Genomic DNA, 14,819 nt, shown 5'->3' with positions numbered 1-14,819 from the left:
CTCACAATCTTGCACAAAGAATGGAAAGAGAAAAAGACCTTGTAGTTGGTGATAATATAGGAACCTTGAATGAAAAGTCACCTGGTGAGCCTGTGCTTACTTGCCCTCACCTTCCAAAACTTCATCTTTACTAAAGACTCTTATCTAGCCAGGTCTTTTTTCCTATGCAATCCCAGTATTATGTGGAATCATGGAATCATAGAATCATAGAATCAGTTAGGTTGGAAAAGACCTTTAAGATCATCCAAGTCCAACCATTAACCCAGCACTGCCAGGCCCACCACTAAACCATGTCCCTAAGCACCACATCTACTACACGTCTTTGAAATACCTCCAGGGTATTCCTTTAAATTATTTCCTTTAAATTGATTTCATTACAGGAGACTTCATCTCCTCAGATGAGGTCTATTTTTTTTTTCTGAGTTCAATTTGGTTTTGATTTCACAAAGAATAAACCCAGTTTTCACCTGGGTTTCCTACCATAAGATATGACATCTAGAAATGCTGGCAGAAGGACTGTCTGATGTCTTGCTGGTGTCTAATAATTCTAGTACCTACTTTCAACAGATTAAGGAAGAAAATCCAGCAGTTTTTACTAGTTGGTAATTGATTGTGACTGAATTTCCTCTAATGGCATACCCTGTAAAGGAACCATCTTCTTGAAATTCTTTATCAGTCGTGTTGGGTAGGAATCAGCTGTCCTGACATCCTAAAAAAAAGTCTAAGAAAAATGGGCAATTGCCCAGTGTGATTGCCTCTTTTCCTTGACTGGTGGGACTGGCTATGTCTTGTTTAGGGTGGGCACCTGTTGGATGGCTAACAAAAGGGACCATGCATCCCATCCCTGATGACTAGTTCAGAACAGAATAGGTTTTCCACAGTCACATGCTTCAAGCTAGAAGAAACAAACACACACACAGAGAAAAAGAAACTCGTGAGCTCAGATGAAATAATGGCACAAACAGCAACTGTTCCAGTACCTTGCAATCAGTAAATATCCTGTTCAGTTCCTTCTTTTAACTTGTAGATGCTGTTGGCAGTCTTTCCTTCAGAGAGCACTCTACAGAGAATCTTGTAAGATTTTATAAGAGTTTTGCTTGTGTGAGGAATGTCTGGTGTCAGTAGAAAATATTTGTTACTGACTTCATCAGGAGATTTGTCTGTGTAAAGGCCATGGCATTAACAGTCATATTTCCACAAGAGGAGATACCAGAATTCTTCCTGGCTAACCAGGAAGATAGATAGTGCAAGGGTTTTTCATACTCTTCTATTCAGTCTTTTCCTTGTTTTGTTTTAAGGTCCTATAAGAGATAACATGAAAACACACAAAATCCTACTTGAAAGTCATGCTTCAGGGCCTGATTAAAACACAGAAATGTAGAGAAATGCAGAGCTCCAACCCATGTTTAATTTATCTAAAGAATTCAGACCATACTGAGTATGCTATGCTAATCCACAATGCTAATCTCTGAGTCTTTCACACTTCAGTAAATGAGGCTAAGGCCAGAGTGGTACAGTGACTCCTGCATGCCTCTATCCATATACCGAGTTTCAAAGTTGGGGATTACTTTTAACACTGATACCATGTGAGTCAATATGCAGGTGTGTAGGTAGGAGAAAGAACAGGTTCCTGTTTCTGTGTTCATTGAGATCAGTAAATAATTGTGGTAATCTAAGACAGGTCTGTATTCCTAATCCTCACAGAGATCAGGCTACCATACAGAGACACTAATATTCAGTCAATGCTACATTTGTTCTTTGCTAAAAGACTCAAGAAATCTTATACCTTATCTCTTCTGAAGTTATCAAATTCTTCAAATGTTACAGTGTCATGCAATCTCTTATCTTAGTTCAGATACCTTAACATTTATTGATGTTACATCTGTAGCTACAATCAAACACTGAAGAGAAAAAAACATAAAATACAGCAGCAGTTTTCATTTACTTACTATAGTTTGTTAATAAGCAAAACTGCTTACTTATTAGCAGCTTGTTAAATGTCTGCATTTAAGTGTTATGCAGACATGATAAATTATTCAGATAGATAGCTGAAAAAAATTGATTCATTACCACTTCTCATTAATATTTATGTGTTGCACACTGAAGAGTGCAACAGAGATGTATTTATTATGTTTGACTTGGATATTTTCTGCCATCCTCTAGGGTGCTGTCCAGCATGACAAATGCAATCTTGGCTCGAGTGTGTAAGCATAACGATCTGGACCTAATGACGAAAGAAGCCACAATCCCAATAATCAATGGATTGTCCGATTTATACCATCCTCTCCAGATTTTAGCTGATTACCTAACTCTTCAGGTAACAATATAATCCCCATTTAATAACAATTTTTTTTTTTTTTTGCTAAGTTTTGGTCTTGGTAAGTATTTGGGGAAGCCAGGTTCAAAACAATTTATTCCTAGGTTTTTCTAAGTGGTAATTACATGGCACTTGTTATTTAAAGAGATTTCATCCAGCAATATAATTAAGGACCTGTTTAATTTAAAACAATTACCTAGTCCTATCAGCTGTAGTGGGACTGAATCTAAGCATAAAATTAGAGTACTTCATTGGAATTAGGCTGCAATTCAAAAAATGTGCAGGGGGCTTTACAGATTAAGGTAAAGGTGAGATGTTGGCTTATCCAAAGCCAGTGGAAGTTTTTCCACTGACTTAAAAAAGTTCAGTAGTTCACTCTTGATCCTGCCCTAACCTGTGAACAATTTAAAAGGAATCACTAGTCATATTTTAGGAAATTGGTTGAACAAATTTGTTTTGAAAAGCCAGTTAATGCTACAAGTGCAAACGCCTAGTGTTCAGGCACTTAAACCTATTTAAACTTTGCTCACATCAAAGAATAGTTTAAAAAGATCATATTTTGTATTTTAATCTAGTGAAATAGTTGACTTGACAGCAGGATAATGTTTTACACATAGAATAACAGATGTTTATCTGTGAACAGAAGCGCTATGCTGTTTTACAATCAGTTGAGGAACTGGCTTATAAAAAAGATTATTATACTGCAGTGCTGGTTGATGACTATGATGAACTTCTCTGACCTTGTTTACTTTCTGAATGAATAAAAATCACACTGCTTGAAAAAGGAAGGGCAGAATAATATCCTGATTCATTCAGCTGTGTTTCTCAGCTGTCAAAGACTTTGCTATGGAACATTCAGTATGTGGAAAAGGTCTAGTGAGAGTAATATTAAATTATTCATACCTTAAACTTTAAATACTGAAAAACTCATGCGTTTAGTGAAAATTACTTTTTCCTTACTTTGATTAGTATTTTTCATAAAATTTTCAATGTTAAAAGTGAAGAGACCAGCAAAAATTGGTAAACTTGAGACTAAAATGCTTCACATTCCTCAGGATAAGGTACATTTGTGAGATCACATAGAGCCAGCCTCAATGAACTCTTCAAATTACGTAAGACTTTAAGCTGTAATGAGAATGTCATCAATCATTAAATGTCATAATTTCATTTAAACACTGTGTGCAACTGTAAACCAGGTGAATCTTATGGTTGTGTTTTGCAGGGGGTTCTGTCTTGCAAACACCTTAGTTATTAGGATTTTATCACTTGTGAATAACAGGCTTCAGAAAAAACTGTGACTCATACTCTACACAACTATTGATATCTCTGCCCCTAAACCTGGTTTTATCCAGGCTACTGAACTATGGCACCAAAGTTCAGAGTGCTGTTGCCCTGTACTCCATCTCCAGTCAATGAAGAGAGACCGCTGAGCATCTCAATCACCCTCTAGAGATGCATCTCTTTCTCCACTGATCTTAGGAAGAAACCTGTGGAGATGAGCAGAGTGAGTACATGCCCTGTTGATCATTCTCTGCTCCTCCTCCATTGTGTCCTTATATAGGGCAGCCATGGTAGAAGCTCCAGGTGAACATGAGCCCACAGGCTGGACTTTTCCTTGGTTTGAATACCTAGGACAGCAGCAACAGCAGGTGGCTGTCCTTGTTGCATCAAGCCCTGGGGAGGACGTCTTTGCAAAGGGTGTCGCTGCCCATTTTGCATGATGGGTAAACAGGACCCTAACAGTTGGTGCTCAAACAAAAGAAGCACTTGACGTGAAGAGGTATTATGACAAAGTGAGCACTTACAGAGATCTCAAGGAATAGCTCAGCTTTTGGACAGCCATGGAAGCTTTTTAAAATTTGCAGCACTTTCCCAGTCAGCCTGATAAGCAGGGCACTGTGTCCTCCAACTGTGCCCATCTTTCCCCCAGCCTTTCCAGCATGTTCCTTAGTCCAGAGTTTGTCAGGAGGTCTTTAGAGGGCAGCCAGGTGGCCACCCCACTTTGCCAAGGGCACGCTGCCCCCCTGGTTTCTGACCCACTTTCTGTTCTTACTTTCTTACCCAGGAGCAAGGGGCAGGCAGGGGGTTGGCATTGCCTGCCCTTTCCCATTCTGACCTGCCCGTCTGCTGCCTTTTTCCCTCTCTGCACTGTACAATGAGGTGGAAAGGACTGGTCTTACAGCCAATAGCATGTAATAAAATGACATTTTAATCATGTAATGAACTTTACCAGGTCACGGAAGTAGGAGTAACACTTGAAGAAGTGTGAGCCACAGGGTGTAGTTGTTACTTACCTCAATCAAACTTCTCGTGGGATTTTCGGCAGGGTAAAAAGATGTTATCCGAGTACTGCCTGCAAGAAGATTAATATAGGGATGTTGAATAGTACCACTGATTCTTTAAATGAGTTGAAAGTTCATATATAGCATTTGGATTGCTTTCCTGCAATGCAAAGGCAATTTATTTGATTTATACGTACATGCAAACTACAGTAGTTGCACAGACTGCTAGCCTTATATTTAAATGTAACTACAGATTTTGTGCAGCTTATTTCTCTTTAAGAATGTCTCTTCCTTGTCTCTGTAAATATTTTCCTGCCTGGACGTGCTCCTCCCTGCTGTCAGTACATACCCAAAAGGTACTTTTTTTTTCCTCTTCTTTTTTCTCGTGCTGCATTTGCCAGTGGAGAACTATATGCACTCTGGCCCTCTTAATGCTTAGCACATTTTTATTCTTCCATTTTCTAAATCCTATTAATTTTGTCATGTGCCTTCTTGGCTCCTCTTCTGAAATTGCCTAATTTCCTGGTTCGTTTTGTCAGAATGTCTTCTTGCTTATGTCTTCTGATTCCCTTTTCACAAGTGCATTTTAGTGTGATTATTTTAGTATATTCTGTTGCATTCACCAAATAATGCGGCCGGTTTATTTTCAGGGCTGTCAGTTCTCATTCTGTATTCAGGGTGTTCTTGTCAGATCACAAAGTGTGCTGCTGTAATGAATATTGGGGTGAGATTCTTCAGGTTCAACATCCTCTTGCCCAGTGCCTTCTTCCTGAGCAACCTGGAGCCCCTCACATGTTTGACGTCTAGGCTGGCTCTGCCCTTTAATACTGTGGTCAGGATTAATGCCCTCTATTGTGCCAAGAGGGATGTTTTTCTTAGCATATGTGCTATCCTCTTTCCTAAAAGTTGGCTTGAGCTGAGTTTGCTCTTGAGTTATAACCCACTAGAAATGGTTGTAAACATTATTCAACCTGAGTTTGAGGGTTTGGGGATTTGGCCTTTAAAGGCTATGAGTTTGTGTGCTGGTCCTGTGCACACGCAGAGCCACTTTACTTCTCCGTCTGTGCTGAAGGCATGTAACAGCCACTCGCTGAGTCCACCCGGTGCCTCTCAGTCTCCTGGGCAGAAGCTGTGGCTCACAACTTCTGCTCTGCGAAGCGTGGCTGGAGGGCAGCATCACACAATTTGTATTCCGGGGATGAACCGGGTATTGACATTGATTCAATTGACATTAATGTCACTGGCCAAATCAGCTAACTTCTAGCTGGCTGCAGGATGGCCAGGCTGGTAATTAGAGTGGATCCATATGCCACTAGCTTTTTATGTCACTGGTCTGAAGGGAAATTTCTTTTTCAGAAAAAAATGGTTGGCATAAGAAATACATCAGTGATTCCTTTTTAAATAGCATAACAAATTACAGCATTGCCCAGCTTGAAGAGGGCTGTCATATATTCTCAGCTTCTCCTCGATGTGTGACCCAAAGAGCTCACTTTATTATAGTCTTTACATTCATCACCATCACCATCATCATCATTATTCTAACAATTAGAAATCCCAACTAAGATCTGGACTGATCCTCTAGAATACACTGTTTCAATAACCATAACAAAAACCAATGTGTGAGTAAGAAAGATAACTGGCCAAGCATCTGCCTTCAGCTCAGTTTGAGAGCCCATAAATCCAAGGTTGCCCAGTTTCTCATTTACTGGATTGCACTGTCTCCCAAAGGGCTAAAGCTTTGACTAGTCCCCTGCTTTCCATTTTAAATTTTGACAGATTATTGATTCATTATTCAAAAGCTTGCTTTAATTGAGGGCTGTTATGACTGTTGTGGTCAAACATTTCAGAAGTAATCTATAATTGTGTCAGAGTTTCAGCCTAGCTGGAAGCAAGTCCAGGCAGAGGCAGACACAAACGTCCCTAATTAGTTGAACCAGTCTTCTCTAAACATACAACAGTGCTAAGTCACTGAGAATGCTTATTTTTTCCCAGGGTTTGATACACTGATACATGGCAACCATGGATAAGAACAGAATGAAACATTGTAAAAGCAGCACGAGGATGAGAAAGTTGACTGTAAAATTGACATTAATTATGCAGCAGGGATTTTTCAGGAGAACAGCAAAGCCAAGTTTTGTGGCACTACAGCAGCAATCACTAGTTTGCCAAAGAGACATTCATAAGGGAGAAGGGCTCTAGACTTTCTAAATATGTTATTTTTTGTATGGCTTTACTAGGAGTATAAATATTTTGGAGAAGAGGAGGCTCAGGGGAGACCTTATTGCTCTCTACAACTACCTGAAAGGAGGTTGTAGCAAGGTGGGAGTTGGTCTCTTCTCCCAGGTAGCAAGCAACAGGACGAGAAGAAATGGCCTCAAGTTGTGCAAGGGGAGATTTAGATTAGATATTAGGAAAAATTTCTTCATGGGGAGAGTGGTTAGGCATTGGAACAGGCTGCCCAGGGAAGTGGTGCAATCACAGTCCCTGGAAGTATTCAAAAACTGTGTGGATGTCGTGCTTAGGGACATGGTTTAGAGGTGGACCAGGCAGTTAGGTTAACAGTTGGACTCAATGATCTCAGGGGTCCTTTCCAACCTTAATGATTCTATGATGCTATGATTTTGAATTCAGGTTCCAAATGTAAAGAGAAGCTTCAGAACAGCCAAGCAGGTAAAAAGCCTACATCAATACAATAGAGTTTGGAAAAACTGGGGAGGGATGTAAGGGAAAAATATCTTCAGAGGCTCAGGTGATCAGTATGTATTGTAAAGGTTCTGGTTTAACCTAGAGTGTTACCATCATGGCGAAACGCTTTCAGCAGGATTTTCTCTGTGCAGTTGTATAAGCATATACTACAAAGTGGGGGCGGGGGGGGGGGGGGGAAGTATGTCTCATATACAGTAGCTTTCATATTGCCTCAAAGCTTTCTGGTTCTGACCAACACAATCATCTCATCTTTCTTGGAAGCTGAGGATGTATGCATATAAGCAGTACAGTCACAGGCATAGTGAGCTGGCTTTAGACGAAGAGGTTTGAGTTATAGCAGCAGTGTACCAGTGGCAGCATAAAGCTTAGCACAGGATATAAAATAGGCTCCACTAGCACACACACAGCTTGATTCTGCCTTGTCTACAACTTCTTCCATTAGCTAAACGTCTTCATTAAGATTAGCTCAGCTATGTCCATTCTATACAGTAGTCACTGCAGATGTGGCTTTGCAATTTGCAGTGTATATTGAGGGTCATTATACAGACATCTCCAGTACTTTGTATTTTATCTGTAACAGCTAGTAGCTGGGAAAACAGAGAAAAGTATTTAGTATGCACTGTAGTTGTTTTAATGCAGAGTAGCAGCTGCTAATAAGGTGGAAGTTATTTAACATAGCAGTATATTTGTGACTCACTTGTCAGTGCTTTGAGCCTTACAGGCTGCAATGTCTATTTTTAAACAGTAAGATCAAAAGAACTCAGGGCTGTTTCATTTGCTCCTGGCTGTGGGTTCATGTCTCAGCTATCACTAAGCCCTAGCTGAAAACAACCCCTTAAATAAATGCTTTAGTTTGGCCTTCTCCTAGTGCACCATTGCTAGGAGATGTGGAAGGACTTTGAAAGATCCTTAGAGACCTGCAGAGCTGTTATACTGAAATAACTTCCATGTCCACAAAGTCCTGACTTGCTCTCCTGTAAATTCCCTTGCATCAAACCTCTGCCAATGAACCTGCTCCTAACAAACTTCAACTGAAAAAGCAGTAGTTTTACAATACCATAGTTTTAGCCCTTAAACTGCAGGCAGCCTAGGACTCTATTAGGTTTAGATTTCAACAGCATTTTAGTGTCATTCAGCATTTCAAGTGCTACTATTTTTGACTCAAAATTGTGGTCACTGGAAGAAATGCCAATAACTTTGTTCTGTTACAACTTCACAACTATTTGTTTAGGAGAAGCTGCTGCCAGGAGAGGAGGGGGTAGTCCCAGCCCTTTTCCTGTTCAGTCTTTTGGCATCATTAACGGTTGGACTCGATGATCTTAAGGGTCTCTTCCAACCTTGACGATTCTATGATTCTATGATGATTGCTGCAACGGCCTGCAAGGTTGCCAGTTAGTACAGCTCTACAATGTGGATGATTATCCTCTCTGACAGGCATTGAATCATGTCACACAAAGTGTGGAAACACTGTCTGGCTTCCACCTACTACAATGCAATTCTAGCATGGCCCAGTTTTGAACTAAGAATAAAAAGTTCTCCGTCGTGTCTTTAGTCTTTTGAGTCACGAGGTGGAGTTGTGCAGAGCAGGCATATAGAAGTATTTGGTTATGTCTTTACAAACTTACTGGTATCAACTTAAGTACCTATAAAAATGCATGTTTAAAACAAGGCTTGCTAAAGGGCCTCAAATTGTTCTGCTCTGGAAATACGAAATTCCTGTAACTTTTGTTCCTCCTTAGGTCTTATCTCTTGGTGACTGAGGGCCAGAGTAGCTGCACATGTACAGGCTGTAAGTTTTTCAGGCAAAGCTACAGTTAACGCTGTAATGCTGTTTCAAGTTTGGGTAATCCACACTTTAAAAAAATCAGTGCACTCGTTGGGTGTACAATGGAGAGCAAAGCCTGCAGGCCATGAGTGGCACAGCTGCTTTCAAAGTATTGCTCTTTGCCGTCCTGTGCAGCTGTGACGGTTAAAATGCACTCTAAGGGCATGGCCACTGCCATGGCCACAGGGAACTTTGTGTAGAGACAACCAAACCAGAGCAAACCTGAATAAGGATATTTTCACAATTTGGGGGAAAGCTGGAAGGAGTTCTATCCTAGGCATTAGGACTGCCTCTAAATTAAGAATTTCTACCATTCACCGGTATTTATGAGCACTGAGCCATGGCTGTACAGCTTTGGTGCTAAAGTTACTGTGTGTCTAGTGCTGTGTCTGTCAGCCTGGGCCTCACCATATGGCATACGTGTCAATGTGTCCTTCACTGGAGAAAGCTGCAGCACTTGGGTCTTCATGTAAGACATGGGGGGCTTTCCCTCCCTGACCATCTTGTAGCTGCAGTAAGTTCAATTAAAGGTATGGTTCCATGCAGCTAGCATTTAAAGGTAGCCAGCCTTTTTTGCACCAGACCCATCTGATCAATTCCTCCTGTCCAGGGCATGAGCTTGCTCAGCTCACCTGGAACATAACCCCAGGGATGTCCAATTCATTTGGCAGGAGCACTATGGTGGGCTGAATGGGCTCACTATCAGCTGGATCGGGGATGGAAACAACGTCCTCCACTCCATCATGACGAGTGCTGCAAAGCTGGGAATGCACCTGCATATTGCGACTCCCAAGGTAAGAAAGCCATGCACACGGAGTAAGGAAGGCAAACTTTGCCCATTCTTGTCTCAGCCACTTGGATACTTCCCAAGGGCCTCAGCTAGTGGTGCTTGCATGTATCTTGAGTGCCAGCTTTCAGAACCGAGGTTCAGAATCCTGACTCAGTTATTTTGATGCAAAATGGGAGTAATTCTACTCAGTCCAACTTTAGAAGGGCTGAGGGGAATTGATGACTGCAGTATAAATCACAGAGGATGACAATTCCAGTTGAGAAAGTGCTACAAAGTCATCCAGTGCCCTCTCCCGCCCAAAAAAACTTGAAAGTTTTTTCAGATTGGTGTAAGTGTTGCATCTTGGTTGGTTCAGATGGGTGATGCAGCTTTTTAGAATGTTGCATTGTAATACGATATAAAATATAAAACAAAGATTCAGTTTAGACAAAAAAATTAAATAATGTATAGGCATTTCATTCTGTAACTGTTGAAATATATTTTTCTTACCTTATCAGAACGTTTCCCACCAATTTATCTCCAAAATAAACTTTCAACAAAATCAACATAATTTCCTCAAGTTTTACAGTTCTGAAAGACATTCTTCTTCCCATGGTTCAATCAATATTTTTCTAACCAGTGTTAATAATCAATAAGGATCTTGTATATGTTCCATGATATGTTACCTATCATCTCTTTTGCCAGGGCTTTGAACCAGACCTCAGAATTACTAAAATAACTGAACAGTACTCCAAAGAGGTAGGAGTCTAAGAAATAGCATAGTAGAGTAGTTTGAATAGAGTTTATTTTCATTATAAACAAAGTTGAAGTTCCTTGTCTTCCTGATCTTTCTTATTTTATTCATATTAGTACGGTACCAAGTTGCTTCTCACAAGAGATCCTTTGGAAGCTGCAGACGGTGCCAATGTCTTAGTTACAGACACTTGGATAAGTATGGGACAAGAAGAACAAAAGGAAGAAAGACTAAAGGCATTTCAAGGTTATCAGATTACAATGCAGGTAAAAATTGAGATTTAGGGTTTTTGTTGATGCTTTTACAGTTTGCATTTATAGGAATCAATATCAGCAAAGCATGGATTTGTTTTTTTTTTTTGAGTGGAGCCATAGAACAACCACATGCAAACCTCTCTCCAGCTTGAAAAACTCACAAAGATAACAAAGTTTGAGTTATCTTATGCACTTCACATGGCTTGGCCTCTTTCTGAGCTTCCCAATGAGATCTAATTCCAGAACATGTGCAGGAGAGCTAACCCTTTACTTTTTTATGACCTAAAAACTATTTCTAACTTTGTATTTCCTCTTTGCTACCAGAAATGATCCCTTATATTTTATTTAGAATGAGCGGCTCACAGGTTAACTCTTAAATGACTGGGCAGCAAGTGGGGCAATTTTTTGTATATCCATCAATGAATAGATCATTAAATATATGTCTTTAAAATCATCTAGTTGAAATGCTTATCAGCACAAAATCAGTTTGAGAAAACATAAAGTCATAAACTATTAATTGTCCAAGATAAAAAGGTCATTTTCCTTGCTGATAGAATTACTGGTTTAATTGACTGTATTTTAACATAAGTTCACAAAATACTGCTGATGGATAAGTCTCTGAGCTGGCCTAAAATGCTTTAATTCATTGTTCATTGGTATTTGATCAATATATTGTAAGTGATAATATCAAAGGGAAAAAATTACAGCCTTTTAAATCATGGTTTAGTATGTTCCTGTTGCAATTATCGATAGTATTGTATTACTCTATGGCATTCAGATAAAGATTTTGCACTTTATTGATCCACGAGATCACTGGAGTTTTTACTCTCCTGCTAAAACCAGAGAAATAGGAGTAAAAAATTGACTTTTGTGAAGTCAGCACTGAACTCTTACTGACTTAAATGGGGATATTCCCATCTTATTCACAGATGAGGAATTCTTTTGAAGTCAGTGGAATTCTTCTGAGTTCATCATCAAAGTAACTACAGTGGGAGCTAATATAAAATTTGTTAACCTTTTTACTAGTTAAAGATTTTATTAATGTCCTCACATATTTCTTTATTTTTATATGCTTTTTGATCTGCAGACTGCAAAATCTGCTGCTTCCAACTGGACTTTTTTACATTGTTTACCCAGAAAAACTGAAGAAGTTGATGATGAAGTATTTTATTCTCCACGATCATTGGTTTTCCAGGAGGCTGAAAACAGAAAATGGACAATTATGGTAAAAAAGGAAGATAACAGTAGTTATAGGTTAGGGTCAGCTTCTGTTCTGCCTTACACTACAGGCTAGGATGAAGCTTGGTTCCTCAATAAATAGTAAATGTTAATACATGTGTTTCAAATGCACCCCACAACACATCACAGTTTTGACTATAGGCAACATATATATGTAGCACAAATACTTCTGGACACAAGTGTGACCTATTTTGATGATAATTTGCTGTTGCTTGACCCAGTTTTTATCCCTAAGTGAAAGCTACAGTATAAACTGTAATTTTTTGGTATTTAAATCACTGGGTTTACTGTACTGATTAACTGAGCTGCTCGATTTTAAAACATGTTAAATGCTGAGGTCCCAGGGACTGGTCTTAGAAAACAATTTACCAGACACTTAAAGCTAGAGATTCTGCAGTTTTCTCTCAAGAAAAACTGCCACTGACACGAATGGGAACTTCCCCTGAGAAAGTGCTGCAAGAGCGAAGCTTTGAAGGAGCCTGAAAAGTTATGGTGTGGGTAATACTGTGTGATCCATAGGAACCATGAAAGGACACTTGGCATTTAACATAAACCATAGCTCCCCTCTCTGCATTCCTAGAATTTCAGAAAATTACTGCCAGATCTCAGTAGCCTGTTATTTATTGCCGGCTTTAGAACCATCACGTTGACAAAAAGCTAGTGAAAAATTTCAGAGGTGGAAAAAAATCCAGAAATGGCATTGTCATAGCTCTCAGACGAACTCTAGATGTGCTCCGAGTGAATAAGTGCTTGAGTATTGTATTTACCAAAACCTCAGATTTTGGACACGGCTGAAATTTTTAACAAATTTGTATTAAATTCATAGCTTTGGTCTTAAAACACTAAAAAGTGATCATATTTTTTATTCATTATTGCAATGCTTCTAATTGCCCTAAATATTATTTTTTTAAAAGAAAATAAACCCTTTACTTTGGGTTCAAGCTACACATTTTGTTTGGTTAAGAAAAATGTTGCATTTGTATTTTATCAAGCTATAAAAACAATGAATATAGGGGTCTTGTTTATATATTCTTTTCTACCACTTTCAGCTCAGGCAGCAAACGGAAAAATAAATTATTTGCTCAGCTGTAGTTCCAGCCAGGGCTGAGTGCAGCTACGCCATGGCTAGCAGCGGGGCACTGCGCAGCTGTACATTTAGTCCCCACTGTGTGCCTGGGACTGCTTGTCACACTGAGCAGTGCTGAAGGGAAAGGAGGGACAGGCAACAAGACCACAACCCCTGGAGAACCCTTGTAAATCCAGTTCTGGGCCAAAATAACAATTTGCAGTCAGACATTGCTGTGAAATCACAACAGTGTGAACCAGGTAATACCTTGTCAAAACCAAGCAAGCATGGGGCTTGTTATGTACACAGGTGTGGGGAGGACGGCAGAGCTGCTGCAGCACCATGTTTTATTTAGCTGACATTCCCATTACTCTCATTTCATGGCCATACCTAAGATTTTGTTGGAGAGTGTGTCAAATAGTAGGGGAGGGCAAGAAGGGGTAGATGACACACTATTCACCTCTGTGAGGATTTTCCATGTTTTACCACAGAAAGTATAGCTAAACTGGGATAAATTTCAAAGTCCTTATTCAAGTATGGGTCTCACTGATGCTAATGGAAGTTCTGCTGAAATCCACAAGCAAGCCCATGTGCTGTTTGGGCACCTACAGCATCTCCATGCAGTAGCTAAGGATACAATATAACACACCAAAAAGGCCTCAGCATTTGGTCTAAACATGCTTTGTCTGAATTTCTCCTGGGCTGTCCATTAATATATTTTGTCCGCACTGAGAAAACCTATCAGCTACAATACAGAACATCCTAACTGATTTTCAGCTCTTTCCTGATTCATCATCAGAAATTCTAGCAAATAAATCTAAGTGTGCATTTTTTGTCAGGGCAATAATTTTCAGCACAAGACTTTAGAGCTGGAAAATATTTCCCCCTTATTTATTTTTATGGAGTATCTGTTTCCAATGTGATTGGATTTTTTCTTTTCTTCCTCCTGTAGGCTGTCATGGTTTCCCTGCTGACAGATTACTCACCGCAGCTACAAAAGCCTACATTTTGATGCTTGGGTTCCTGCCAAGAGAAAAATATTCCTCATCAGCAGAATATTCTGGTCTGCAAGTACATAGATCCTCCTCAGAAAGGATCAAGGCAATGAATGATTCTTTAATAAAACTGTATAGTTAGCTGTATAATATTGGATTACATTCGTGAAAATGTTCAAGACAATAAATACCATTGCAAAAGCTGCTTTTCATCTTGATGCTCCAAGTTGGCTATCCTTTCTGGTGATCAGCATGACAGAAAATGTTCCAAGGTTGTACTTTAATGATTGACTCTAGCAGCATCACAGGTATAGCATAGTCTACACATAGCTGTGTTGGAAGTTGTAGAGTGTAATATGACATAACCTTCTCCCTAAACCTGTCCTTTATTGGTGATCTCAGGGAGGGTTGCAGAGAAGCAGTGCTTTACTGTTTGCCTTAGTTGCCTGCACCTCCTGGGCACCCTGGCTCCTGTTTCTGTTCTCCAGCCAACCTCCAAATCCCGCTCCTGCTTGACACCAAAAATATAGAGACCTTGAGAGCGTTATCTTTCTTTGTGACATTCCTGTGGGCTGGCACAGGAGGATATTGCTGCGGAATTGGAATAGAGCA

General features: G+C 39.8%; 1 protein-coding gene across 1 annotated transcript in view; it reads left to right on the top strand.

Moving 5' to 3' along the window:
* The window catches only part of OTC (ornithine transcarbamylase), a 31,374-nt gene extending 17,150 nt beyond the window's left edge, over nt 1-14,224 (top strand). Inside the window, exons 5-10 of the mRNA XM_009473453.2 lie at nt 2,164-2,317; nt 9,802-9,924; nt 10,605-10,658; nt 10,770-10,919; nt 11,995-12,132; nt 14,165-14,224. Of these exons, the coding sequence (XP_009471728.1) occupies nt 2,164-2,317; nt 9,802-9,924; nt 10,605-10,658; nt 10,770-10,919; nt 11,995-12,132; nt 14,165-14,224 (679 nt within the window). The remainder of the gene's footprint in view (nt 1-2,163; nt 2,318-9,801; nt 9,925-10,604; nt 10,659-10,769; nt 10,920-11,994; nt 12,133-14,164) is intronic.
* The last annotated feature ends 595 nt before the right edge of the window (nt 14,225-14,819 follow it).

The sequence above is a fragment of the Nipponia nippon genome, unplaced genomic scaffold (genome assembly GCF_047370975.1).
Source record: "Nipponia nippon isolate SJK-2023a ecotype South Korea unplaced genomic scaffold, ASM4737097v1 scaffold_2, whole genome shotgun sequence".
Lineage (NCBI taxonomy): Eukaryota > Metazoa > Chordata > Aves > Pelecaniformes > Threskiornithidae > Nipponia > Nipponia nippon.
The sequence above is the reverse complement of the archived record's forward strand: the minus strand, read 5'-3'. Positions and strand labels throughout refer to the sequence as shown.